Below are 26,612 nucleotides of genomic sequence, written 5' to 3'. Positions count from 1 at the left end.
TCTAGGTCATCATCTCGTCTAAAACTAATATAAGGAAGGAATGAAGACACATGCTATTGTGCTGGGTATGATAATGGATCTGCAGTGGCAGGTAAGGGGGAGGAAAGGGATTGTGAACTCCAAGGCAGAGAACAACCAACTCAATGCTAGAGATGAGGGGAACACAGTTACAAACTCTACTATCCCAGATTAGGATCAAAGGAATATTAGAGCTGGGTATTAGTGGTTATGAGCAGTCTAAAGTCTTCTTGAGAGGATGGGGCCTCAGGAAGGTAGATTACTCAAAACTGCCTCAATGACTCTGATTTTATAGTTTTTGCTGTTCTGGTTACAAAGTTCATCAGAAAAAAATTTCAGGAAACAATGACTCATAATCCTATTTCAAGAAAAAAACACCGTTTAAGTACCACTTTTAATAGGTGCACAGGAAATCCATCATATATGAACGTATGGTTCAAAATTTTAATCGATCCCCTGTTGCTAGATATTTATGTGAATAGTTCTACTACTATAGATAATGCCATGAGGAATAACTTCTAGAGCACCTTGCCAATTACTTCCTTAGGATAAGAAACTGCTGTCATAGGGCAAGAAATTGGCATTTGCTTTCCATCTCCCTTTACCAAGGCAAACCAAACAGAATATGCCTTCTCTTGTGGACTCTACTGATGGATAACCCATCAATTTGGGTGCTCCCTTCCCTATGAATCCCAACTACCCACATATATTCTCCATTTTTGTAACTATATTTGTAATTATTTACTTGTTCACTGAAATCACCACTAGATCCTGTGTTTTTGTTTTTACCCCCAAAATACCTGATAAAATACTTCTTACATAACACAAACACATCAGTTACAGAAAACTTTAATGTGTCTTTTGACTGAGTGAAAAGCAACAATTCTGTGACAATGTTCAGTTTGGAAAATGGTTTTCCAATGTGAGCTACGTTTATTCTGACTTACTGGAAAAAATTCATTGCCATACCCCAGATATTTGGCTCTCTGACCTTGATGCAAAAGCAAGAGCAATGGGAAGTAATTCTTCTCAACTTCTGGGCCCAAAGTTGGAGGGTGCTGGCGGGAGGCAGAGTCAGAAGCTGCTTAGGATAAAACAGAAATGCACAAGGAAGTTTACAAGAAATTTAGATGTAAAGGATCCTGCAAATGAAAGAAAGCTATGAAGCGGATTTCCCATTCACAATCAGCTATAAAATTCTGTGCATTGATGTATCAGTGATTAATTATTTGAACTATAGTCCTCCTGAGAGATTTCTAAGGATTAGAGCAGAAGCAGGATAGGGATATGCCTAATACAGACTCAGCTCTCCGACCCACTCAGCCACCTGACGCTGCAGATGAGCCAAAGCAAGCAAGCACTGTAAGACTCGAGATGATTTCACATTAAATTAGCCAAGAGCTGGTGGAGGCTATTCAGAAGGAATCGAATTAAGGAGCCACGAACTCAAGAGTCTGAGGAAGGGGGAAAGAGACAGGAGTCAAGGGGAATAAAGAGCTGGGACATACTATAGAAATCCAAAGCTCGTCCATTCCATGCTTTGTTCTCTGTTACTTATAACCATGACTGTAATTCCAATTACAATGAAGATTAAATGATCAATCTTCCATGAAAGGGCATACACTTTGATTCGTTTTACAATGATCAGGAACTGATCAGGGCAGTGCTTCTCAAATTTTAGTGTGCATCAGAATCACCTAAAGAATGTGTTAGACTGCAAGGGGCAGGGTGCTGAGAATTCACATTTCTAACAAGTTTCTGAGCAACAGTTATGTGGCTGGTCTGAGAGACACTGGTTTAGGGAAGCAAGTTATAAGACATTCAAGAAAGTCAAGGGTCAAGTGTTATCACTTTATAGTTAAAATTTATTTTGGACTGAAATGATATTCCCAGTACAAGAACTTTCCAACATATCAAATATTTTGGTTTGTGTGAAAGAAGCAAGAGCCTCTTAGCCAAGAGGACAGTGAGACGGAAGAAAATAGACAAGTGACTCTGGACAGGTAAGTGGTCATAGCTGAACCTATTTTGGGGGATGGGGGTGGGGGAAGACACAACGATGGCTAATTCATGTAGGAAGTTTAGCCTAGAACAATGTCCTCTCTGAAGGAATACAACCAGTGTAGACTAATGATTACAGAACAGAGCCAAGGAGGACTGCTTTCCAGCAGTTAATCATCCACCCATGATCTGCAGGACTACCCACAGCTTGCTAGTCAAGACAGGAGATAAAGCTAAAGGGCGCCAGCTATACTCCAGCCCCTCATGAATCATAAAGAAAAGTTTCACGGCATGAGTTACGTCAGAAGGAACTAGGGGTGGGGAGGGAAGAGAAGGATGGGATGGAGGGAGTGAACAGATCCTCTTAATATCCTGAAGGAGAAAACTATTTGGAAATGGAGACATTATACAGCTCTCCAGAAGTGGCCATTTGTGCTGCCTTAAATGCAGATTGATTACTGCTATTTGGATGTTGAGTGCATCATCTTTTCTGAAGAAAGGGAAAAGCTAAATTTCCCCACATTCAGCTGCATCGTCAAATCACTTCCCAACACCAGCTCTTTTAATGCATTTTCCTGTTATCACATCCACTTGCAAAAACTGATCTTCCCTACTCCCCAAAAGCGAAACCCTCCACACTGACACATAAAGACACGTGCTGAATCCGGTTAGCAAACTCATGACCGTGACACTTAACTGCAACCCCAAAATGTAGGGTGGGATGTGCATTTCCAAAGTTAAAAAAGAACGGAAGCCATTAAGACATTTAAGAGAAGGGCCAGTCTCCTCCTCTGTGCTGGCTTTCAACCTGTACTGGCATGATGTAATGCAGAGGATGAAGAGGGCAGTCGTAAGGCACCCAACTACTGCCTCCTATGATGCTTGAGCTAAAAATCCAACAGTACCCTGGTGTTACAGGAATCTACCATTAAACTTCAAGTAAGAGCTCTGTTTTTCACAGTATTCAATAGGTTCCACTTTTATTCAAAAAGAATTTTCACTTGTTGAGGTCATTAGATTGAAAGTGAGAAATCATGGTTTATTTAAAGCCATACCATTAAACTGTTGAGAAGATAAGAACAGAGGCTGGACAGAAAAGATGAATTTCAGGAAGATACTCTCATAGGACCATTTAATAGAAATGAGAGATGGAATAAAAAAGATGTAAGGCAAGCAGTGTTAAAAATAAAGAGGGAGGAAAGAGGAAGGGCTAAGAAAACAGGTAAGAAAAGAGAAGAAATTAGAAAAACAGCAATATCCAGCAGTACTAATAAAATTATTTAATGCCTGTCCCTCCGAGATTGCATGCTTTGTAAAGGGTTGAGTCTACTATCTTTTTTGTTCACCGCTATTATCGCCCATGCCTGGAATTCAGGATATACTCAAAAAAAAAAAAAAAAAAAAAAAGGAATAAAGAGAAGAAATGAATGCAAAGCCATCACATGCAACACAGACCAGCCTTGACCACTGTTTCTGACAGAGGAAAGATATGCTTTCTTGGAGAACTGATTAACCCATTTAATCTACACTCTGTGATAGGATATATCAGTTTTAAAATTTCAAAACACATAAATTCAATGCCAATTGTCTAAACAGACTGGTATAGAAATGAAATTTTCTTATCAAAACATTTAACAAATCACAATAATGTCAAACCAATATACTCCTCTTCCATTTCAGAGTCCTAAAATTGTATCTTTTAACTTAGCAACAGAAAATGCTGGCAAATAACTCTTCACATTCCATTCATAACCAGTATGTGAATGCTAGTAAAACTGAAGACACAGATATGAAGGACCAGTTGACAGTTTTTTCTTTTTTTTTTTTTTAAGGCACACGTCACTTTTTCCATTTATTGAAATTTTATGGAAAAACTTCCATAAGTTTTTCCTATAAATCAGAAAAAAGGGAGAGCTCCTCTAGCTCTCCAGGGTGGAAGACCAAGAGCATTTCCTTCCCAGTGGAACCTCTTCATTCAATGGAATTGCAAAATATATTTACAAGTCACTGCTACAAACTATGGAACTTAGAAAGCCCACTGTGGCCCCCATTAATTGCGTCACCGAGAGAGATATGCAATGAATACTGAATCCCTCTTAATAATGGCCAGGGATATTGGTTTAAGAAAGAAAGAGTTATCAATATGTTTATAGCTTTTTGACTAAAGTCTGTGACAGAAATGCCAGCACAGATTTCCTACAGGTTCAAACACAGAAGCCTACAATATGAGGGCACTGCCAATCTCACTAAAAAAAAGTGAGAGACTGGTGCTTATGGGGTTTGGAGTTTGGAGATTGGAGATGTAGAACACAGCAAGGCTGGAGTGCTAGTTTTTTGTTTTTTAGAAAGAGGGTTTGCTGAATCAGAAAAATGAGTCCTTCAGGGGACCAGGAAGAGAAGTAGCCAAGGCAACGCTGAGATGAGGGCAGGTTCACACTTGCCTCTCAAAGATGGATGACAACACCACGGTTTTCTAAATCTGCAGTGTGCCAGGCAAGAAATAGAATACACATGAAAAGATAAGAGAGAGCCTGCCCTTTTCTCTTCTCCTGAGATAACCCTAACTTCATTATGTATGACCAGAATGAATCTAAATTCATTTAAATCTGCTCAGACACTAGGTTGTTCAATACAATTGCTTTCCTACAGTCAGGCTGGAGCATCAATTTCTTTTCCGAATATATACATCCGATCTTGAAATTGCAAATCTTAGAATTAAAAGATACCTTAAAGGAATAAAGCCCCAACTTCTGAACTAACATAACTTCTGTATTTTCCTGCAAAGAGCCAGATTCTAACAATTTCTAGGAATTCTTAAAATATTACATTTTAAAATAAAGCTACTGGTAGCATCAGAAGATGTACATAGATGATATCCCCCATGTATAAAGAAAACATAGCACACAGCCACGCTTTGATCGGACTCTAAACATTACCAACTTGTATTCAGTGTCCACAACATGCTCAACAAAAGCTCCACTTGGAAGACATCTAGCATGATGATGAAATTCACATTCTGGCCTCTCCAAAATCAAAACTTGGATGTGTTACACCAAATACATAAAATAGAGCATATGAAAGATTTTTATGACACTTCAGAAAGTAAAAAGGGTCCCGGTAATGACTCACTATCTTGGAAATACCGCAGAAGGATATATGGAATATTCCCTGAAGAAGTTAAAAGCTCTGCCTAGAGTTTGGAAGACTCGTCAAGACTAGGCATATGCAGCAGGCCAGCTGAGAAACACTAAAACAACAAGAGGAACTGGAAATGCTGGAAAGTCAATATGGGAATCAAACAGGATCATGCAGAACAGAAATAATGATTCACACTCCCTAAGGAGTCCATATGATGCTTCTAAAAAGGGAGACCAAGTTCAGGAGTGTCACAGAGAACTATGGGTCAGCTGCACCTAAATTCTGAGGCGGCGGGGTGCCGGGGGCCGGGGGGGAACAAAAAACAGAGAATACACACACTGGAACTCTCAGGACTGTGGGACAACATCAAGGGCTTTTCAACGAAGCCTATGAGATAAACAAGGCCTGAGAGTACATGAGAAAATGCCAAAACCTTATCTTGCTAGGACATAAGGTAATGAGGGAGGGGGCAGCTGATTATAGACAACGGAGCTGGAAAGGAAGGCCAGAAGGCCGAAAGGCCGCCTTTTGGGAATGTGAGGTTTATTTACCCTTTAAACAAAAAAAGATGTGGCTTCCTCTAGATGGGCCATGTATTTAAGACATAATGAGGGTTTCCCAGAAGCAGAGAGGCACCTGAGTAAAGGAGCGCTGAAGGGTCAGTGAACTGAACAGAGATGCTGATGTGGTAGAGTTTGTTTCTATGCAGGCAAGTGGATATGCTTGAAAGCAACAGGCCAACTGCAAATTGGTATTCTTCTTCCCCCTGTCTCATCTGGTCTCCCAATGAGTGCCTACCGCATCACTCCCTGAGCGTCCATGAAATGATATGAGAAAGGTTGGCAGATCATATCCCTTTGCAAAGGAAGTAGGGGCTGCAGAGCCCTGAGAAAGCTCATCAACTTCTAGGCAGGCAGCTGTGCTGACCTAAGTCAGACAAGTTTAACGGGCTGCCCTTTCCCCAAAGCTTACGATATTTCTCTGAAAGTACTAATGGCCAAGCAGTGCACTGGAAAGCAAAGCCAACAGAAGAGCACGCTGCACCACTGCCAATATCACCAGCAATAACCAGGGTCAAAGAAGTCTGTTGGAATCAACACCCTGGTAGGGAGGAACAGAGCAGAATGATGCCTTGCCACCTGACCCGTCTATTATTTACCTAAAGAGTGTCAGAACAAATGACTGATATGAATGCGGCAGATGTTATGAATTTGGCCTTTGCCAAAGCATTAAATATGGTACCTTAAGAAATTTTGCTTGGGAAATTAATTCAAACTGGCTTGGTTCAGTACACAATCGCTGAAGATTAAAAAGTGGCTGAAGGATGATAAACAAAAGACAGTGAAGTGACAGTTCAAGCAGTGAGAGACTTGGGGTTAACACCAAAGCCATTCTTGTTTAGGGGTTTTATTCAGGGCCCAGAAAAGGAGTAAACAACTCACTAATGAGATCTGCAGAGGACATAAAGCTGGGAGGTAGAGAAAATGCACTGACAGGGGCATAAAATCACAAAGCAGAGTTCACCTAGAAAACATACAGCTTATCTATCTAGGGAAAAACAACCCTAAACTCAGATAATATTCAATACCTGGCCAGATAAGGGGCAGAAGCAGCAGTGAAAGAGCTCTGACACGCTGTAACGTGAGAGAGGTGAGAAGAATGCTAAGGGAACATGGGGAATGTGTCACAGGAGAACGAGGTGCTTCAAACTAAAGGCAAACTCAAATAAGCCAGTGTCAGGACATAGGTGGTCTTGAAAAGTGGTCAACTTTACCATTTTCAAGAAAGGGAGGCTGCAGTGAGTCATGACTGTGCCACTGCATTCCCGCCTGGACACTGAGGAAAGCCCTGTCTCAAAACAACCACAGCCACCAAACAAAACACCAAACCATGAGGATGGGAATTCTGCACTGAAAATCTTTTTTAATGGCTACAAAACCACCATTCCTATCTAGCAAGCATTCTGATCTTTCTTGAATCTGACTTCACTTTCCTGGGGGTTAGCATCGAGAAGATGGCACTAGGCTTAGTGTCCTGGGGCTCACTGACAAGACTGCTCCAAACAAAAATTCACTCACAGTTCATGCTGAGTATTTCTCCCCATTCTTTATGGGGCCTGTATTTCCTTATGGCAATGCCTCATGGGCATAGGGAAGTGGTTAATTCTCTCCGTTTACTCAACCTACAACAGTGCAATGACCCTGAAGCCAATTTTCTCACCATCAGTCTGAAAGCAATGGCTCAACACAATTATCTCTAGGCAGCTCACTGCCTTAGCAAGCAAGCATCTTGTTACATTACTTCTGCACAAAATAAGCACTAGACTAAAAAGGCTGTTTTCATTTTAAAACCTAAAACTTAAAAAATTTCACTATCTATGAATACTCATTAAGTATTATAGCACAACATGGCTATTTCTAACGCATAATAAGAGAGCTTATTCTGGCCTCACTTTCCAGAGCAGCCCTACAAATTATTTCCATGCTTACCTGCCTGTCAGAATTACATATTCACTGGTGGCAGTGTGAAGCCTGCATGGAAAATATAACTATACATTCCATTGTATTGCTGAGGGCTCCTGCTACTCTGGAAATGCATAACCTGTTCCTCAAGTTACCATCAGATTGGGCTGAATATGTCCAGCACGGACCCACCCCCCAAATCCCATGGATAGTTTAGTAATTGTTCCGTTTCCTACTGGAGCTAGATGATCAAACAGTACCAAGACTAATAATCCAATTAAAATAACAGGCAAAATATTTGAATAGACATTTCTCAAAAGAAGACATAAAAATGGCAAACGGCCATGTGAAAAGGTGCTCAACATCACTGATCATCAGAGAAATGCAAATCAAAACTACAATGAGATATCATCTCACCCCAGTTAAAATGGCTTATATCCAAAAGACAGGCAATAAATTCTGGCGAGGATGTGGAGAAAAGGGAGCCCTCGTACACTGCTGGTGGGAATATAAATTAGTACAACCACTATGGGGAAAAGTTTGGAGGATCGTCAAGAAACTAAAAATAGAGCTACCATATGATCCAGCAATCACACTGCTGGGTATATACCGCCTAAAAAAGGGAAATTAGTATATCGAAGAGATATCTGTACTCCCATGTTTGCTACAGCCCTGTTCACAACAGCCAAAACTTGGAAGTAACCTAAGTGTCCATCAACAGATGAACGGATAAAGAAACTGTGGTACTTATACACAATGGAGTACTATTCAGCCATTAAAAAAGAATGAGACCCTGTCATTTGCAACAACATAGATGGAACTGGAGGTCATAACGCCAAGTGAAATAAGCCAGGCACAGAGAGAAAAAACATTGCACGTTCTGACTTATATGTGGGATCTAAAAATCAAAACAACTGAACTCATGGAAACACAGAGTAGAGAGGTTACCAAAGGCTGGGAGGGGTACTGAGAAGGTGGAGGAGAGGTAGGGATGGATAATGGGTACCAAAAAAAAATAGCTTGAAAGAATAAATAAGACCTAGTATTTGATTGCACAGCAGGGTCACTATAGTCAATAATAATCTAATTGTACATTTTAAAATAACTAAGAGTATAACTGGATTGTTTGTAACATGAAGGATAAATACTTGAGAGGACAGATACCCCATTTTACATAATGTGATTATTACGCACTGCATGTGATTATTACGGCTTCACTGTTAGTCCCAGAATGATGATAAACATATCTCCTATAGAGCACTCATTCATGCTTTCTTTTATACAGCTACAAAGGGAGATCATATCTAATATACACCTATTTTACATATTTTTTTAAAATGGAAGACCAAGTGCACTTAACCAAAATTAGACAGCAAGTTCAAAATGTGTCCTTCTTTTCATGGGGAAAATCTGGAATAATAATACATGCTTTCTCAGCATATTATTTTCCAACACATTCTGCTCAAAACACCTTATGTAACCCATAAATACATACACCTGTTATATACTCACAAAAAGTAAAATTAAAAAAATTAAAACAAAAAAAAACCAAAAAAAACCAGAACCAAGAAGCGTGAAGTCACATTTCTCATCACGAGTTCTTTGGGACTTTCTTGCTTACTGATAAGAGAAGAAAGTAAGCAGGTTTATGAGAAAACACCAGTCACGAACTACGTATTTTAAATGAGCATTAATGAGCCTTAAACAACCAAAGATGTGAGTATTTTCACTGGACTCTTTGTACTTAAGAATGAGGTCCTCCACAGGGTCTATTGGGAAAAGCCCACAAGAAAGAATCCAAAAGCCACAGCAGCCTGACAGACTGATTTCTCGGCTGACATTCTGTGTGACATTCTACAGATGCTCTATCCATCAGGATGTGACACGGTGTTAGAGGTAAATGTCACATATCAGGGCAATGTTATGGGCCAAAGAGCAAGAGAAGTGATCTCAATGACAAAATCTGAAGCCGAGATTAGACAACATGTGCCCAGAATCACTCCTCCTCTGTAGAAAATAACCTGACAATTACCAAACTCCTAGAACTAAATGGGTCCTAGAGGCTATGGAAAAACTGCTGAGTGAGGCAGGCCTCTGAAATCACATTCAAACAATGGATATATTTTGGTTGAGTCCAAGCAGTCTGCTGAGCTATCCAAGTCAGTTCAGCAATAAGTAGCTCAGTTCTTGCTCTGTTTCCCAAGAAGTCTGGGAATCACTCAACTACCACACTACCCAGTGACAAAAGACTCCCTGAGTAAGAGCCTTGAGGGATGACAATGGCCAGAAATACTGCTGAGCAGCATGCACGTCCTTGGGGCAACCAGCCACAGGGATGAAGGACAAATTAAAATGTCACCGGGCTTCTCAAATGGTCTCCTGCCAGCTGTCAGAAGTGTTTGAAACCAAAACTCATTTCCTAATAAATGTTTTCTTTCCTTTGTACATGACAAAAGGTCTAGAGATGGTAAATGGGAGGGGCTAGGAGTGGAGGCCTTTGGGGTAAGAAACAGAGGCAAATGCACTACAGACATAAGCACGGCTTCACTGTTAGTCCCAGAATGATGATAAACATATCTCCCATAGAGCACTCATTCATGCTTTCTTTTATACAGCTACAAAGGGAGATCATATCTAATATACATCTATTTTACATATATTTTTTAAATGGAAGACCAAGTGCACTTAACCAAAATTACACAGCAAGTTCAAAATGTGTCCTTCTTTTCATGGGAAAATCTGAATAATAATACACGCTTTCTCAACATATTATTTTCCAACACATTCTGCTCAGGTATAGGCACAAAACTGGGAAAGAAAAAAGTGAGGGTGTGGGTCCCCATGTGTTTAGTAATGTTTGGTCTTACCTGGCCTCTGCAGCAAGCAGTTCATCGTAGTGTGATGATCTCTGGTCATCATCCTGCCGGTATCTGATCACTGTGGCTAGACCTTTGCTGACAAGAGCCTCAGCAATGTTTCTGCAACAGAAAAGATAGGTCAGTGAGCACTAGAAGTGCATATGGGGCTCAGTCAACAGAAATAATAACAGTTAGCACCTGGAGGTCTTAACGCATTCTGGCAGAGGGAGGGAGAAGCCAAGGTTTCAAGACCTATGAGTTGCTAAGCTAGAAATCCAAATAAAAGGTTAAATAACAAAGTTCCCTAGCTCAGCATTTTTCTGGTTAGTACAGTCAGATGCTATATCAATCCATATATCAAAAACTAGCAAAAAAAAATCTGTAAAAAGCCCACATTGCACCAGGCTATTTACAGAATATTATAAACAAGCCACTGCCCTCAAGAAAAGTCTGCTATAAAATATTAGGCACATAGAGAAAAAACGGAACATATAAAAGCATGACCTAAATTTCTCAAAATCTTTCTAGCCGACAGAACAACCAGAAAATGTCCTCTTTTCGTTTGGCAACGTTAGAAACATTGGTTTTACATAACGAAGTGTTTCTCTTACAAGAACTCCTGAGAGTAGATCTTCTACCCAAAGTGGGCTTGGAAAAGATAAGACTATGAATGAAGAGAGAAGGGGCAGGCAGGAGGGAGGCATTCTAGCAGAAAGGAAATTCTTTGCGCTGTGGCTCATGCCTATGATCCCAACACTTTGGGAGGCCCGGGCGCTAGGATCACTTCAGCCCAGGAGTTTGTGAGCAGCCTGGACAACACAATGAGACCCCTATCTCCATAATAAAAATTTAAAAATTAGCCGAGTGTGGTGGTGCATGCCTATAGTTCCAGCTACTTGGAATGCTGAGGGAGGAGGATCAGGAGTTTGAGGTTGCTGTGAGCTGTGATCACACCACTACACTGCAGCATGGGTAACAGAATGAGGCCCTATCTCAAAAAAGAAAGAAAAAAGCAAATCAAGGTGGGGAACAAAGAAAATAAACAGTATAAAATCTGAGATGACCAGTTTTGGAGCAATACTCCATGGGAGCTACAAAAAATCTCAGGTTAGACTCTAATGCAAAGTAATTCTCAAATGCAACAAATCTTTTTTTTTTTTTGCTGGAATAAGAAAATTGCTCACACTTGGGAATGAGAGATGCCACTCTATGTGGCCTGCATCTACTAACTAGAGAAGGATGAATGGGAAATGATATGCAGACACTTAATGATACATATTTGAATGGTTCCTCCCCAACCTGGAAAGGGAACTTTGTTATGAACAATCAAACTGCAAAAACAAATTTTCAAAAATTAAGTATAATTAACTATAGCAAATACTGGAAAACAAGAGGCATGATATTATTGAGGGAGAATGGTGGTTATGTCTTTCTTTGTGTCTGTCATAATTACACCAAAGGCCCTACTTAAACCATCTGGTTTGCTGCCCTTTAGGGAGAGGCTATGGTAAGCAATAGGCTACCGTGCCATATGCTATGACTGAGTATTGTTTGCAAATGTGGTTAACTCCTAACACACCAGTGGTTCTTAGAAAGTCATACTGTGGGGATGCTGGGAGCTGAACCAACCAGTATCTGTGCATGTTTACGCAATTTAAGGGCTCTATTCGTCAAAACCCAGGAGAATATGCTTTTCTTTAAAGAAGAAAAAATAAATGTGTTGGTAGAGCAAGGAGGAAAAGATGCAGTGGCTGATTATCTTCTCATTATATGCCCCTCTGGTGTCTGTTTATCTACTGCCAGCACGGTATTAATATCTCCAAACCGCCACGGAATTAGCACTTCTCAAAATCCACTCCTACAAAGAGGCTGCTTTGCTGGCCACCCTGTCTCCTGAGTCACCACATAAGCGTGCTGGCAAATGCTGTCATTACCGCAGAGTTGTGTTTGGCAGCATGGAGAAGGCAACAGCCTCAAATCAGCAGATGTAGATGTTGATACACGGTGAGGATTTAACTAAGGTTGTCACTAAGGGGCCCTAGCAGGGAACAAGAGAGGCTCCACCCATCAAAGAGCTAGTAAGAAGGCTGGGGAGTGGCATGGGGGACAACTCCACTTTTGATAGTTTGAGATGTCCTGGCTGTTTTAAATGCCAAGAAAACAAAGAAATATTTGTTACTGCATTTTGAATTACTGAGCATTGACATTTTACAGTAAATACATGGGGTTTGGAGGAGAAAGTGGGAATGGCAGAGCAGGCAAGGAAAAATTCACACAAACAAGCTTTGATATATAAAGAAAAACAACACAAATGTTTAATGATCCACCCCAGTTAATGCTGCTCAAATCAATTCACAGAATTACTGAGTACCTTCCTGGCCAGGAAAAACCAAGGGCACTTTCTCTCCTCTTCCTTGTCCCTGCCCTCTTTATCCTATCAGCAAATGTCTACAAGCCAGTTAAGACCTGCCATATGGAGTTCCTGAGGCCTTAGATTCCCAAATCACTCCACACCCTGCCCACTAACTTTCTTCTCTCTTTCCTTTAAAGCTCAGCATCTAAGCCATGTTCTCTTAGCTTCTTATCCCCTAATTATAGATTTCTCCTGGAGGAACAGTTGTGATGCTGGTGCTTAGCGGTAACGAGAGTAAAAATACATGAAATGATAACAACCATCATTATTGGGCATTTACTACGTGCCATGCATATGAGAATCACATGTGTTCTCTTCTTGGTGGGTTCCCCATGTGATATATCATCACAATATATGGCAATTATTCATTCATCATTTATCTTCCTTGGTGAGTGATAAACTCTGTGAGGGCAGGGGCCATGCTTTTCTTGCTCTGTATCCCAGTTCCAAGCACAGTATTTTGCACAAAGTATAGGGTAGTCTGGCTTGGGGTGTCAAGAGCCCCATAGGAAGGTAAGGATGATCACTCACACAAGGTATCAGAGTTCAAGCTGGGTGCAAACATCCACATGGAAGGTGGCTCCATAGCCAGGCATTAAAGACTGAGTGTCCACTTGGGAGGGGTGACATCAGTGTTACAAGATTGGTTACACTAAGGAATATCAATCCTACCAGTGAAAGTACTAAGGATAAGCCAGGTTTCTCACTGTCAGAGTAGGTATATACAAATACGGAAAGGAAGAAAACTAAAATGAACCCTGTAGCGGCGGATTGGAATTTTAGGTATTTGTGTGAACTCATGGTATGTTGGTTCAGGTTCTGTAAGAGGCACGTGCCAAGAAGGATTAGATGTGCAAGAGATTAATTGGAGAAAACTCATCTCAAGGAAGGTGCGAAGGGAACCCCAGGAGGCCTGGGAAGAGCCAACAGACTGCAATGCAGGTCCTGTGCAGAATGGAGGGAATGAAGGAAGGTTAGATAGGGAACGTCTGAGCTATGGGCCTGTTCCAAAGAGTTTCGTCAAAGCTTGACAAGAAGTCAAAATTGTCCATCAGAGGAACCCTATGTCCCTCAGCAATAGGCCTGCCTTAGTATCTCTGTTGCGCTCTGCTATTGGCTGGGAGCAGCTGGTGGGAAGCATAGCCTTGGCTGAAGTACCAGTGATTGATTTCAAAGCACAGCAGCTGGGCTGTCAGTCTATTATGCTTCCTGCAGTTGGAGATCCAGGAGGCACATTTTCATCACTGCCACACATGGTTTTCAACAGATATAGATAGATTTAGAAATAAACATATAAAAATAAATATAGATGGAAATGTGGGCTCCTTAGATAAATGGCTAATTTCAGATCTGGGGAAGACAGTACAAGATAAGCCTGGAACACGTAGTACCAGAAAACAAAGAAGTTCTCAAAAAAAGATAGGAGACATGTCCAAAGGACACAGAAGTCCTGGCTCCTACTGGCCAAATTGGGAACAATTTGAGTGTCAAAGAACAGTAGTAGTGGATTATAACTGTTTGAATAAAATGAGATTCCATGAATTCATTCTAATATAAACAAACACACAACTTGGGAGTTTAATGAGAGGTGAAAACTATGTAATTCAAAGTGTCTCCTCACAAAATATCTATTAATTAGAAAGAGTAAAATAGTACCTTTACAGTGGAGAAGCCTGGTAGACACCACCCAAATCAAATGATCAAGATTACCATCATCAATAAATGATGAATCAGTGCTTAACTTTATGATCATGAAGAAACATCAGACAAACCAAAATAACTGACCTGTACTCTTCAAAAGTGTCAAGGCCATGATGGTCAAAGAAAGACTGAAGAACTATTCCAGACTAGAGTGACATGACCTCTAACTGCAACACCTGATTCTGAACTAGATCATTTTCTCGAAGTATTCCATTAGAACAGTTGGCAAAATTTGAGTAGGTTTGTGGATTAGATGATAGCAATGTGTTAATATCCAAGTTCTAATGTTTTTTGAGTATGCAGGAAAATGTCCTGCCTCATAGAAAATGCACAATAAATTATCTGAGGAGAGGTACAATAGATCGGTCAGTTGCTCTTAAATAGTTGAAAGGTATGCTCTTTGTACAGTTATGTGCAACTTTTCTATAAGCTTAAGTGGTTTCAAAATTAACACAAACACACATTGTGAAGTAAACTGGACAGTTTTAGACAAATTATCAATTGTCAATATATTGTTACTTCCAATATTGTTAGAGGTAGGGAAGGCAGGCAAAAACATGATCAAACAATTAAGGCCTACTACAATTGAATTTTACCCCCTAGGATTCCTGTTCTTTTGTATGGGTATGGAACATATTTTCTCCATGTTGGCATAATATTGGACCCCACGGTTTCACTACTATCTTATAGTGGCTAAGTTTGAGCTTGTATTACAACCTGCTTGCATGGAAATTAACTAGAGGGGAAGAAGTCAACTGCTCATCTATCTTTTGAGCAAGACTGCCTGTGAGACCCATGTCACTTGTGTTTGTTTATATCAGGAACCACCTGATCATGCCTAATGGAAACTGTTGACTTTTAATAGAACCCTAAACATCTCTTTTAGTTTGGAGAAGCATTTCAGTCCTAGCACTAATTCTCTTTTTGTTTCTAGCTGACATGGAGAGTGATGCCTTACTGTTAGACTTCCAAGGTTGTTAGGTACCTTTTTATATGCCGACTGTGAATTATCCATTCAGGCCAGACATGTGTAATTGGAGTAGAATTACTGATACACTCAAGAAAGCAGGATTTATAAATTTGTCTAAAGCAGCATAATGTCATGGCACACAATTTAATGTTCTCTTTTCTTACTGGGCAACTGATCAACTCAGTAGTGTCAGGTTCTGAGCCATCTTTAGCCAGGGGAAAATTTCCTGACCTTTCATTAGCAGCCAAAAGAAATGAATGAGACAGTCAAGCACATGGATCTAGGCTAATTCCACTTTCTCTCCCTCCCTTTCATTCTCTTTTTAAATTGAAGTCCCAGATAATTGAGAGGAGGAAGACAAAAGCTGGGAAAGCATGCAGAAAGTTATCGTCCTTGATTACATGCTGGGAAAACTTGGCTAGGAAAATAATGTTCCAGTGCTCTATTTCCCGTCCCTTCCCTCCCCTCCCCTCCCCTCTCCTCTTCTCTTTTCTCCTCCGTCCCTCCCTCCCTCCCTCCCTCCCTTCCTTCCTGCCTGCCTGCCTTCCCCTCCTATGGGGCTCTGACACCCCAAGCCAGACTACCCCTCTGAGCACATATGCCTTTGATCTGCCTTAATTGCTTTTTCTTTTTTAATATATATAAAAGGGACAGGGTCATGCCCTGTCACACAGGCTACAGTGCAGTGGTATGATCACAGTTACTACAGCCTCAAACTCCTGGGCTTAAAGGATCCCCCTACCCCAGCCTCCTGAGTAGCTAGGACTACAGACACATGCCACTATGCTTGGCTCATTTTTGAATTTTTACTGTAGAGACAGGGTCTTGCTATATTGCCCAGGATGGTTGTGAACTCCTGGGCCCAAGTGATCCTCTCACCTTGGCCTCCCAAAGTGCTGAGATTACAGGCATGAGCCACTGCGTCCAGCCTCTGCCCCAACTGCTTTAAGAATGAATTGTTTTGGCTGTTGTGGTGGCTCACGCCTATAATCCTAACACTTTGGGAGGGCAAGGCAGGAGGATCTCTTGAGTCCAGGAGATCAAATCTACAGTGAGTCATGGTCACACCACTGCACTCCAGACTGGGTGACAGAGTGAAACTGTCTCAAAAAAAAAAAAATTGTTTCCTTTCGACACCAAACACCAACCACCACTAACTTTCCATAGAGTCAAACCATGAAGAGGCAGAGCGAGCTTTTCAATGAGAGAACCAGACTGTGTGTTATGCATTTGTCTGTCCAGTTATATTTACAGCCAAAGGTAATGCATATTTCCACAGGGACAATAAAGATAAAACTTTCCCCATATACATATATACTCTTTCTCACTCATTCATGCATTCTGTGACTTTGAAGATTTGGTGCCCATAAGTAGAGCTAACTTAAAAGGAATATACTACTTGATAAAAAAGAACCTGGGTTAAATGAATAAAGATATTATAGGGGCTGAGGGTAAACTTCCCCTTTGCCCTCTGGAGGTTCCCTAAAAATCAGTTGACAAAAGGTAGATCAACAAAAGAGCACATAAAATTTAATTTTAATGTGCATAGCATGGAGGGAATCATAGAATGATTATCCAATAACCTAGGGTGGAACAGAAGCTCATGTACCCCTTTTCATAGCAGAGGGGTGAGATGGGGAATGTGGTAATTCTTTGAGGAGCAGTAAATCTTCAGGGAGAATAAATGGACCCAGAGAGTGGGAGGCAGACATTACTGGAAGGCGAGAAGTGAAGCTGCACAGAAACAAAGGTTGTCTTATTAAGCCAATAGTCTCCCAGGTTAATCCCTCAGAGCTGCCCTCAGAACTACAGATGAAAAGTCTGAGCATGGTGATGGTGCCCATTCTCTACTATACTCCAGTGGTACATCTTTCCTGATTATCTGGTGACATCTCTAGAAAGGGGATTTAAGACAATTGCATTTCTGTTGGAAAGAAGCTATCTTAGTCAAATAGGAAATTCCAGAAAGAGTCCCTCCCTGCATTGTGGGAGACGGTGGGTAGCTGGGTGAGGCAGACAAAATTAGAGACCTCTCAGCATGTCAAAATGTCACCCTGTGGGGTATCACGTTCTGGGCCTCAACAGTATCAAGAGAGTGGGCACAGGGAATAACACCATTATACACCCCCCCTCCCCGGCCACACATACACCCCTGCATTCTCCAGCTGAAAAGGATGCAGATAACTCAGTGGCTCTGTTTCTTAGATCTTTATCTAGCTCTTTGAACTTAACATTTTTCACTTACAAACTATCTACATTTTATCAGTCTCTGAGGCATCCATGGAGATCAGAAAAGCCGAATATTTTCCTTAAGGTAAACACATGTGGGCACATATTCAGAATAAAGTAAACCTACAAAGAAGTGAGCCTGCAATATATTTTAGTCACGGGTAAAGGAAAGAAATGAAATATCATTAATAGGGTAGTATATCCATAATACAGTAGTCCCTCTTTGTCTGCAAGAAATATATGCTCCAAGACCTGCGGTAAATGCCTGAAACTGCACATAGTACTGAACTCTGTATTTTTTCCTATACATACATACCTATAATAAAGTTTAGCCTACAATTTAGCACAGTAAGAGATTAACAACAATAGCTACTAATAAAATAGAACAATTATAACAATATGCAAGCATCCATAGCCAGTCGATCTAATTACTGAGATGGCTACTAAGAGACTAAGATGCAGGTAGTGTATACAATCTGGATACAGTGGAGAAAGTGATGATTCATAGCCTACACTGGAAGGTGAGATATCTCTTCACTGAATGGGGCTCCTCAGAAAGGCACACAATTTAAAACTTATGAGTGGTTTATTTCTAGAATTTTCCATTTAACATTTTCAGACTGTGGTTGCTCATGGGCAACTAAAATTGCAGGTCAAGGGGAACTACTACTTTATTGATAGTAGAGGCATATATCTCATGCAGATGCCTGCATGCATGCACACACATATATTTATTACATATTATTTACGGTAACTTCAAGGCCCTGTGATAAAATCTTATAAACTAAGCACAAAAGGCACCTCATGGCTGTTTACTGTAAGACATCAGGCATGTATCCTAGGCCTCTGTCACCTATGACCCTCAAAAACTCCAATGTCTTAATGCTGAAAAACTGCCTCTACTCCCTTTACACATTGACTATACTTTCCCCACAATTACAGGCATTCTCAGAAGAGCTAGGATGGAGGTCTGAAGGTGACAGAGTTCCGATATTGATTCCCAACATGCCACCTGGCTGATCTCACTTATCGTCAGCTATGCAGGGGATGTTTTACCATGGGGCTGATCTAGAAGGGAAGCTACAGGGTGCTGATATCTTTCTTTGCAACTAGGTTAGAAACGAGTAAGGAAGATCACCACAGGATTCAACAACAGGGTAGAAAGCTCAGAAGACTGAAAAACTATTTTCTTCAGATTATTAGTTCTTTTGCTCATATATATGGAGGATGTGGGCTACCTATCCCAAAAGACAGTTAGCAAGTAGGAAAAATGCTCCATGGTGAACAGGCCCAAAGCAAAGCTCTCTTTAGATCTTCCCTGCAAGTTCAGACTAAGATGTCTAACATCCACGTTCCTTCAAGCAGGAACCTGACCATTTCAGACTTGAGACAGATTTGACTTCTGTAAGCTGACAAAAGAAATCTCTAAAGGGTAAGGGCAAAAATCATAGTTGAGAGAGATCTAGAGACAATGGACAATGTGCAAATATCTTTTATTAAGTTACATTTTCCAACCAGGTCTCCAACAAGGAAAAAGTCACAGAAAGTAACAGGGAACTTCCAAAAGCTAGTATGATGGCATCTTCAAGGAGTCACACCACACCCTTCCCACCCAGTGTTTTTTATTCTCCAGTCTTCACTGGTTGAATTCCTGTGAATCTGGATCATCGATATTTTTGTCCCCATTTTTGTTCTTCATATATATCTAGGAGGTACTTCTCACATAACCAAGCTGCATCCGTAGACAGGAGATTCTGTTTTGGAAGCCTCGATAATTGGAAACATTTGAGGTGGCACACATGGTTTATAGATTTACTAAATCTCTCTCCCACCTTCTTCACTATTTTTCACTTCCCCCTTAAACTTATGTAGTTCTAAAAATGACTGAAATTGATTTTTTAAATCCGTTTACACTGATTAACAATTTAAAGCCCATTCACTGTTTAACAAGTCCTGCCACCAAGAAAACCACCAGAGGATCAAAACAGTGGCTAGAGACTTTCCCAGAATTCATAATACCGACTGAAAACAGAGAAAAATACAAATGCTTCGACATCCCTAGCCAGGCTTTGGTAACTGGTGTGGAGTGATGGGAAAACCAAGGGTTGTCAAGAGCTGCAGCGCCTTGGGGCAGGGCATCCTTACTCTAGGCTGTGAGAGCCAATTGTCTATACCCTTTGACAACCCACCAGCACAGCTGTGGTTATATGGCAACATAAAGGCATGACCCCGAAAAATCAGACTCATGAATGGGCAGGTATGGAACTTAGAGCAAATAAAGCAAAAAGAATATTCTCCTAAACAAATCTCTCTAATAAGTTTTAGTTCACATTTAAGGAGCGTTCAGAGTATGTACAGGTCTGTGACTGTAAATACAACTGAGAGTTGAGAGCATTTTCTAGATACTGGAGATACAAAAATCAAGAACTCATAGGAACAATGACTGTGCATTAATGAATCCTAATCATTCTTCCTCACGGGGGGGAGGAAGTGGAAAGAAAACAATGAAGATTGATACATGGACTTACTCCTATTTTAAGAACTCAAAATGATGCATGGTTAGAATGAAACCAAAGGACACCCATAAACAACATTGGTAGAAATGCTTCATGAAAGAAACAAGGGAGGTAGGGAAGGGGAAACAGAAGAAGGGGGAGAGAGAAAGGGGAGAAAAAAGTCATTCCATAAAATGAAAATAAGACTTTTTTGTAGACAAACACACCCTTGAATCCCTACAGCACATACCCATCGAAACTTCATTATTAATAAGCAGCTTACATTTGAGCCCTGACAAACACCTCTCCAGCTTCAGAGGCCACATCTCACTGAGTACCAACAGCTCCCTTCAGTTTGGGAAGAAAAGAAATAAAACCAAAGATAGCTGGGGTTTTAAAAGTGGGTGATCGGCTGGATTCGGTAGCTCATGCCTGTAATCCTAGCACTTTGGGAAGCCTAGGTGGGTGGATCCCTTGAGCTCAGGAGTTTGACACCAGCCTGGGCAACATGGCAAAACCTCACCTCTTATAAATAAATAAATAAATAAATAAATAAATAAAAAAATAAGAAGGATGATAAAGAAATGTCACTTCATAATCCCCCAGCCAGAAGAGCTACTGGTCTGCTCCAAGGTATCTCTGAGAAATAGCATACCCATGACCTCATTTCTACTCATTCCCTTCCTACCTAGGAGGGCAGTATTTGGAATTGGTCAGCATCTACCTGACATCTCAGGAAAGAACAATGAACGGGCAGAGGAAGATAAGACAGAAATATACATGGAAGCAGTAGAATTCAACAACCAACCCACTTTATAAAGCTGGCAAGTAGAGAATACAGTGTTAAAAATATGGGTCAAAGCAATTTAGCAAAAGAGGAGGAAGAAGGCATAACATCAAACAGTTATATCAAATAGTTATGCTTAGTAAATAGACAATTTTATTCTGCCCCCAGGATTTCTGCAGTACTGTAATCTTATTGCCACCTCTTATTCGACAGTCTCATTTATTCAGAAATATCATGGTTATGGCTTTATAAGACAAGTAAAACTGGTATTAGACTCCACTACGCCAGCTCCTCTCTGAATACCACTGCACTTCCATGTCAGCAAAATATCTAGGGAAGTTAGGACATGATGAATGTTGGCTGAAGTATGCAGGGCATATTAAATATAAGCGGCAATAAAACAATGTCTATCTTCAAATAGCTAATGTTTTCCTTGATCTTCAATCATCACAATGAGAGAAGAAAAACAAGAAAAAGAAACCTGTGTAATAGAAAGAAACTGCATAGACTTGTCTGAATCTCTCTAAATGACAGAACATGGGGTAATGTCCCCAAAGTGACACTCCTGCTATACAACAAACATACTTCTTTCCCAGAAAGAAACAAATAGATACTTCAAAAACAGTAAGATTAGACCAATCAAATACTGGATCAAGCTTGAAGAAAGTAAACTACATGCACTTCCAATCCAACTAAACTGGTCCACTCACTGCTAAATATGCCATGCATTCACATTTTCAACTATCTGCAGGACATGTGAATTTGTATGATTCATCATTGTGTAAAACTCAGCATTTCAAAAATAAAACTCACTTCCCTAGATAAAAGCTTTTTTGAATCTTACCAAATCAGCTCCTCCTCCCAACAGCCCTATCTGGAGGACCATCACACTCTCAGCACCTAGGCCTGACATCTCTCTCATTCCTGTATAAAAATCTCCGAACTCAAACCTACAGTGTTTTTCCCAGGAACATTTTCTTTTCGATTCTCTCTCTCTACCCCAGTTGAGGCTCCTACTGCCTCTCACATGGACTATTACAGCCTCCCCTACCTGGTCTCCTGGCGATGCTGACCAATTCCAAACACTGTCAGCTGAATCTTCTTAAAGGATTAGGTTGGCAAGTAATCCTCATTCTTAAACACACCACAACCACCACAGAAAACTTTTTTAGAAATTTTCTAATACGAAGACAATCATTAGCATCAGATCTGAATAATGACAATGAAGGGGGAAGGAGCAAAGGACAAAGAGAAGGAGAGGGGCAAAGGGGAGCAGGAAAAGGAAATGGATAGGGGAGGGGAGGAAGACTAAAGTTTACTGAGCACTATTCTAAACGCTGTACATTTATTAACTCATTTGATCTTCACAAAATTCTGATGAGATAGGGACCATTATTATTCCCTATTTTACAAATGAGAAACCTGAAGCACAGAAAGGTTACAAAGCTTGTAAGGGAAAAGAACCAAGAAGGAGGCACACACAGGCCTGGAGGTAGAAACATGGTGCTTCCGTGATAAAAAGGACATTGCCAATGACCTTGTCCAACCTATAATCTGAAAACATCTGATGACACAACTCTCATCCATTTTTACTCAAAAGAATATTTCAGACTTAATGAACATCTACAGGATGTCCACCATGGAACAGGCGTTTAAACACACATTAACCTAATCATCCTAGTAATACAGAATACAAAGGCAGTATATATTGCTTCCAAAGAAGAGAAAAATGTTGCAGCCTTGCCACATGTAATCATTTTGTAAGTGGCAGAGCCATGATTAGAAGCCAGGTTTTCTGATTTCAAACCCAGTTTTCTTTTGACTCAACAGTGCCACAATTACAGGGCAACAGACTATAAAGGTATTCTACAATCTACCCTCATATACCTCTGACCCTATTCCGTTAAATCCCTTCCAACTTTCTGCTTTAGCCTGAACAGACTACTCCTTAGCCACCAACCTGGCATTCTCCCCATGCTGGTGCCTGTAGCTGCTGCACCACTCATCTGGCACTCAGCTTTTATTGCTGTATATTATCTTTTCTGGGTACATATCTTGACTTCCCAACTAGATCATATTCCCTACAGATCCAAGAAGAGCAAAAACACTTAGTAGGCACTCAATAAATATTTATTGGCTAGCTGATTGATTTTACTCACTGAGTTCCTAGGAGGTTCTGTGGGCTGTTGGATGAAAACAAAGTAATAACTGACTGAGTCATAGAATTTTTGAGCAAAAAGACTCCACAGAGATAAACTAATCCAAATGCCTTCATACGCAGATGAAGACAGATCCAGAGAGAAACCAAGGAAATTTTTTAATGAGTTGTTGTCTAAAAGAAAAACAGAGTGACACCAGCATAATGGGCATCTAAGAGCCTTCTGATTCTTAGCCTGTTTCCCTTTATTACACTGCTGTGCTTTTATAATTCTGTATAATAGAAATGAGTATACTGTGCACATGAATTATCTAGGTTGCCCTTAATATATTAAAAATGTATTAGCATATTAAAAATAATCTATCCACATATTGGAAATTTGAGCACTCTAGTACTAATATGTTAGCTAAATTATATATTAAACATTTAATTACAATAATTTGCAGGCCTTCTGGGGATTCAGAGGATTTTTTTGAGGGGTATGGGAGAAATGATTCGAAAATGTCTGATGACCCCTTCTTTTTTCTCAAGATATATTCCAACGTAAAGTAGAAATGTTTATTGTAGATCTAGGTATGTTTCCTTCATTCTTTATTTTTTTTCTGCTCCTCTATCCTTCGAGAAACAAAATTTCACAAAAAAGATCAGTATGGGGAGTGTGAATAGAAGTATCAAAAAACACCCTCAGCTACTCTCAAGTCAGTGATGTGGGAGTCGGAATTGAGAGTTTGTGTAGTCATTCAGGGGAGTTTTCTCTATTCCACCAGTGTCCTAGACTCCGGACTCAAGTCAGTAACCTCAAAGAGTCCTGATACAAAAAATGATTATAGTCATTTCGTACTTTTGTGCATAATATGGTCTTCCAATATGTGTTTGAAAGTCAACTTTCACATGTTAAACAATGGATGTAACAGTCAACTGTTATCTCCCTTTTAACATATCATACTGTTGTACTCACACCACGGAAGATGGAAATCATCACATGACTACCCTGTCCCTGTCCCTGGCAGGTGGGGCAGAGACACGTAACAGTCTTTGCCTATTAAATGCTTCTGCATGGAGAGTAATACAAAATAGAGGGAACAGTCAGAATTCATTTACAGTGGTGCCCTGCCCCTGTCACACCATAAGGGAGGGTGTCCTGGCCAGACTGCTCCTAACTAAAGACAACAATTCTGCATCCTGCTTCTTGGCCCTTTGCAGGAGCCCTGTTCCCCATCTATTTTCCAAGCCTGATGCTCCAGTGAGTTCTACTAGCTCTTCATAATGTCCCATACATCTTCCTTTTGTTTAGAATAGTCAGAGTTGTTGCTGTTTCTTGCAACCAGAAGGATCTTAACAGTACATTATGAGGTTTGATTTCAAGAGTTAAATAATAAAAAGTCCAGCTGGGTGTGGTGGCATGTGCCTGTAGTCCCAGCTACTTGGGAAGCTGTGGTGGGAAGAACACTTGAGTCTAGGGGTTCAAGGAAGCAATGTGCTATAATCATGCCTAAGAATGGCCACTGCACTCCAGTCTGGGCAACACAGCCTGTCTCTTAAAAAACACAAAACAAAACAAAATAAAAATAAATGGTCCCTAAGCCTGAGTTGCATAGGCCATGCTTTCTTCTAAACTAGGAAACACAGGAGCCCAGGCCCAGGGTGAGAGGTAGGTGACACAGTTAGGCTTCAAGAAGTCTTGAAGACTCAGGTAAGGACATACAACAGGATTTTCTCTTCCCGGGCTTGCCCTGTATTACCCAATTCCCATTCCAGCTGCAGTGTCTAAGGTAGGTGGTTGGGCAAATCCCACTCCAATTACGGAGTCCAGGAAAGGTGGCTGGGTAGTGCTTAATCTTTAATCCTCTGCTTAGGTACTTAAGATAGAGTAAGAGGGAAGGACTCTGTCTTCCTCTGTCACCTCACCACCAGCTGACTAGGAACTTAATGACGTGTTCTCTACCTGAACACATAAATTTTTGTGAGGTTCCCTAACCCACCTGAAACCCAACAGTTTCAGTCACCCTGCTCAGAAAAAGGAGAAAGGCAAGAGAAGACTGGTGATGAAGTGAAGGTGGCTTCAAGGATACTGCCACTGGGTGAAGAATAAAAGCAAGTTTAGAAATATCCGTGAACGGCATATTAAAGGGTGGCATATATAAGAGATGAGTACCTTAAAGTCAAGAACATATCAATCTCTGGTTTTCACAAAGATATCACTATATTCCAGCAAAGAGATCAATTTAGGTGCTCTTAAGAATGAAAGAACAAGGTAAACGTGAGGTAGGTCTGTTGTTGGTCAAAGAGATATTCTCCTAGTTATTTTCTTTACATTTCTAACCAAATATGATGCCTCAACTACATTCATTTTCCTAATAGAAAAAAATCGATCACAGACAGTAAACTTCTCACCAGTTAAAATAATTTCCCATCTGTAGGTACGAAAAATATATTCAGCTTTGAGCTTAGCTTATTATGTTTGTTTTCTAAAGCTTACAAAAGAGGAAACCAACATTCTAAAAAAGATTCACCGCGTGGCAGAGTCATGTGTGTGTGTGTGTGTGTGTGTGTTTTAAAAAAGGTCTAATGTAAGATACTGTGTCATATCAACACTTTAACAGGAAAAAAAAATCCTCATCTAAATTATAAAAAATAGGTGAAGAGTGAGAAGAGCACAGCAAAACAAATGTGTATGGCCAAACAGAAATGCTGGGAATAAACACTGATCAATTAATTCTCCATCATCCATACCAACAAAAGAAAGAAGTTACACACAGCACTGGTATTTATTCTTCAATACTGAAAGTCATCTTATGCACTTCCTCCAGCCCTCTCAGGCCAGAAAGCAATTCTGAGCCTGTTTCACAAAACCCTTCATGGCACAGAGCAGGAACACAGAGCAGAGGATCTGGGCTCTAACCCCAGCTCTCTCTATAGCTGTTTCACCTCATGTAAATGTGCTAAGCCTGTGCCAGTTTCCATACCTATAAAATGAGATACTAGATCTAAATGCTCTACAAAATAGCTTCTAGCTCAGACATACTATAATGAATTTTCTTTTTGAGACAGGGTCTCACTTTGTTGCCCAGGCTGGAGTACGTGGCACAATCCTAGCTCACGGCAGCCTCGAACTTCCGGGCTCAAGCAATTCTCCTGCCTCAGCCTCCTGATGAATTAGACTACAGGCATGCACCACCACGCCTGATTAATCTTTTAAATTTTTTTGTAGAGATGGGGTGTCGCTATGTTGCCCAGATTGGTCTCACACTCCTGATCTTAAGAGTTCTTCCTGCCTCGGCCTCCCAAAGTGTTGGGATTACAGGTGTGAGTCCCTCCTCCCAGCCTATAATTTAATTTTTAACATGAACTAGGATCTACTTATTAATAGTCATGCAGTGCA

At 40.5% G+C, this 26,612-nt stretch overlaps 1 protein-coding gene across 1 annotated transcript in view; it reads right to left on the bottom strand.

Annotated features, from left to right (window-relative positions):
* Positions 1–26,612, bottom strand: part of SND1 (staphylococcal nuclease and tudor domain containing 1) — a 445,319-nt gene that overhangs the window by 192,505 nt on the left and 226,202 nt on the right. The window contains exon 13 of the mRNA XM_055283891.2: positions 10,487–10,597. Coding sequence (XP_055139866.1) covers positions 10,487–10,597 — 111 coding nt within the window. The remainder of the gene's footprint in view (positions 1–10,486; positions 10,598–26,612) is intronic.

This window comes from Symphalangus syndactylus, chromosome 6, assembly GCF_028878055.3.
Source record: "Symphalangus syndactylus isolate Jambi chromosome 6, NHGRI_mSymSyn1-v2.1_pri, whole genome shotgun sequence".
Taxonomy (NCBI): domain Eukaryota; kingdom Metazoa; phylum Chordata; class Mammalia; order Primates; family Hylobatidae; genus Symphalangus; species Symphalangus syndactylus.
Note: the sequence above shows the minus strand (reverse complement) of the source record. Positions and strands in the feature narration are given on the sequence as shown.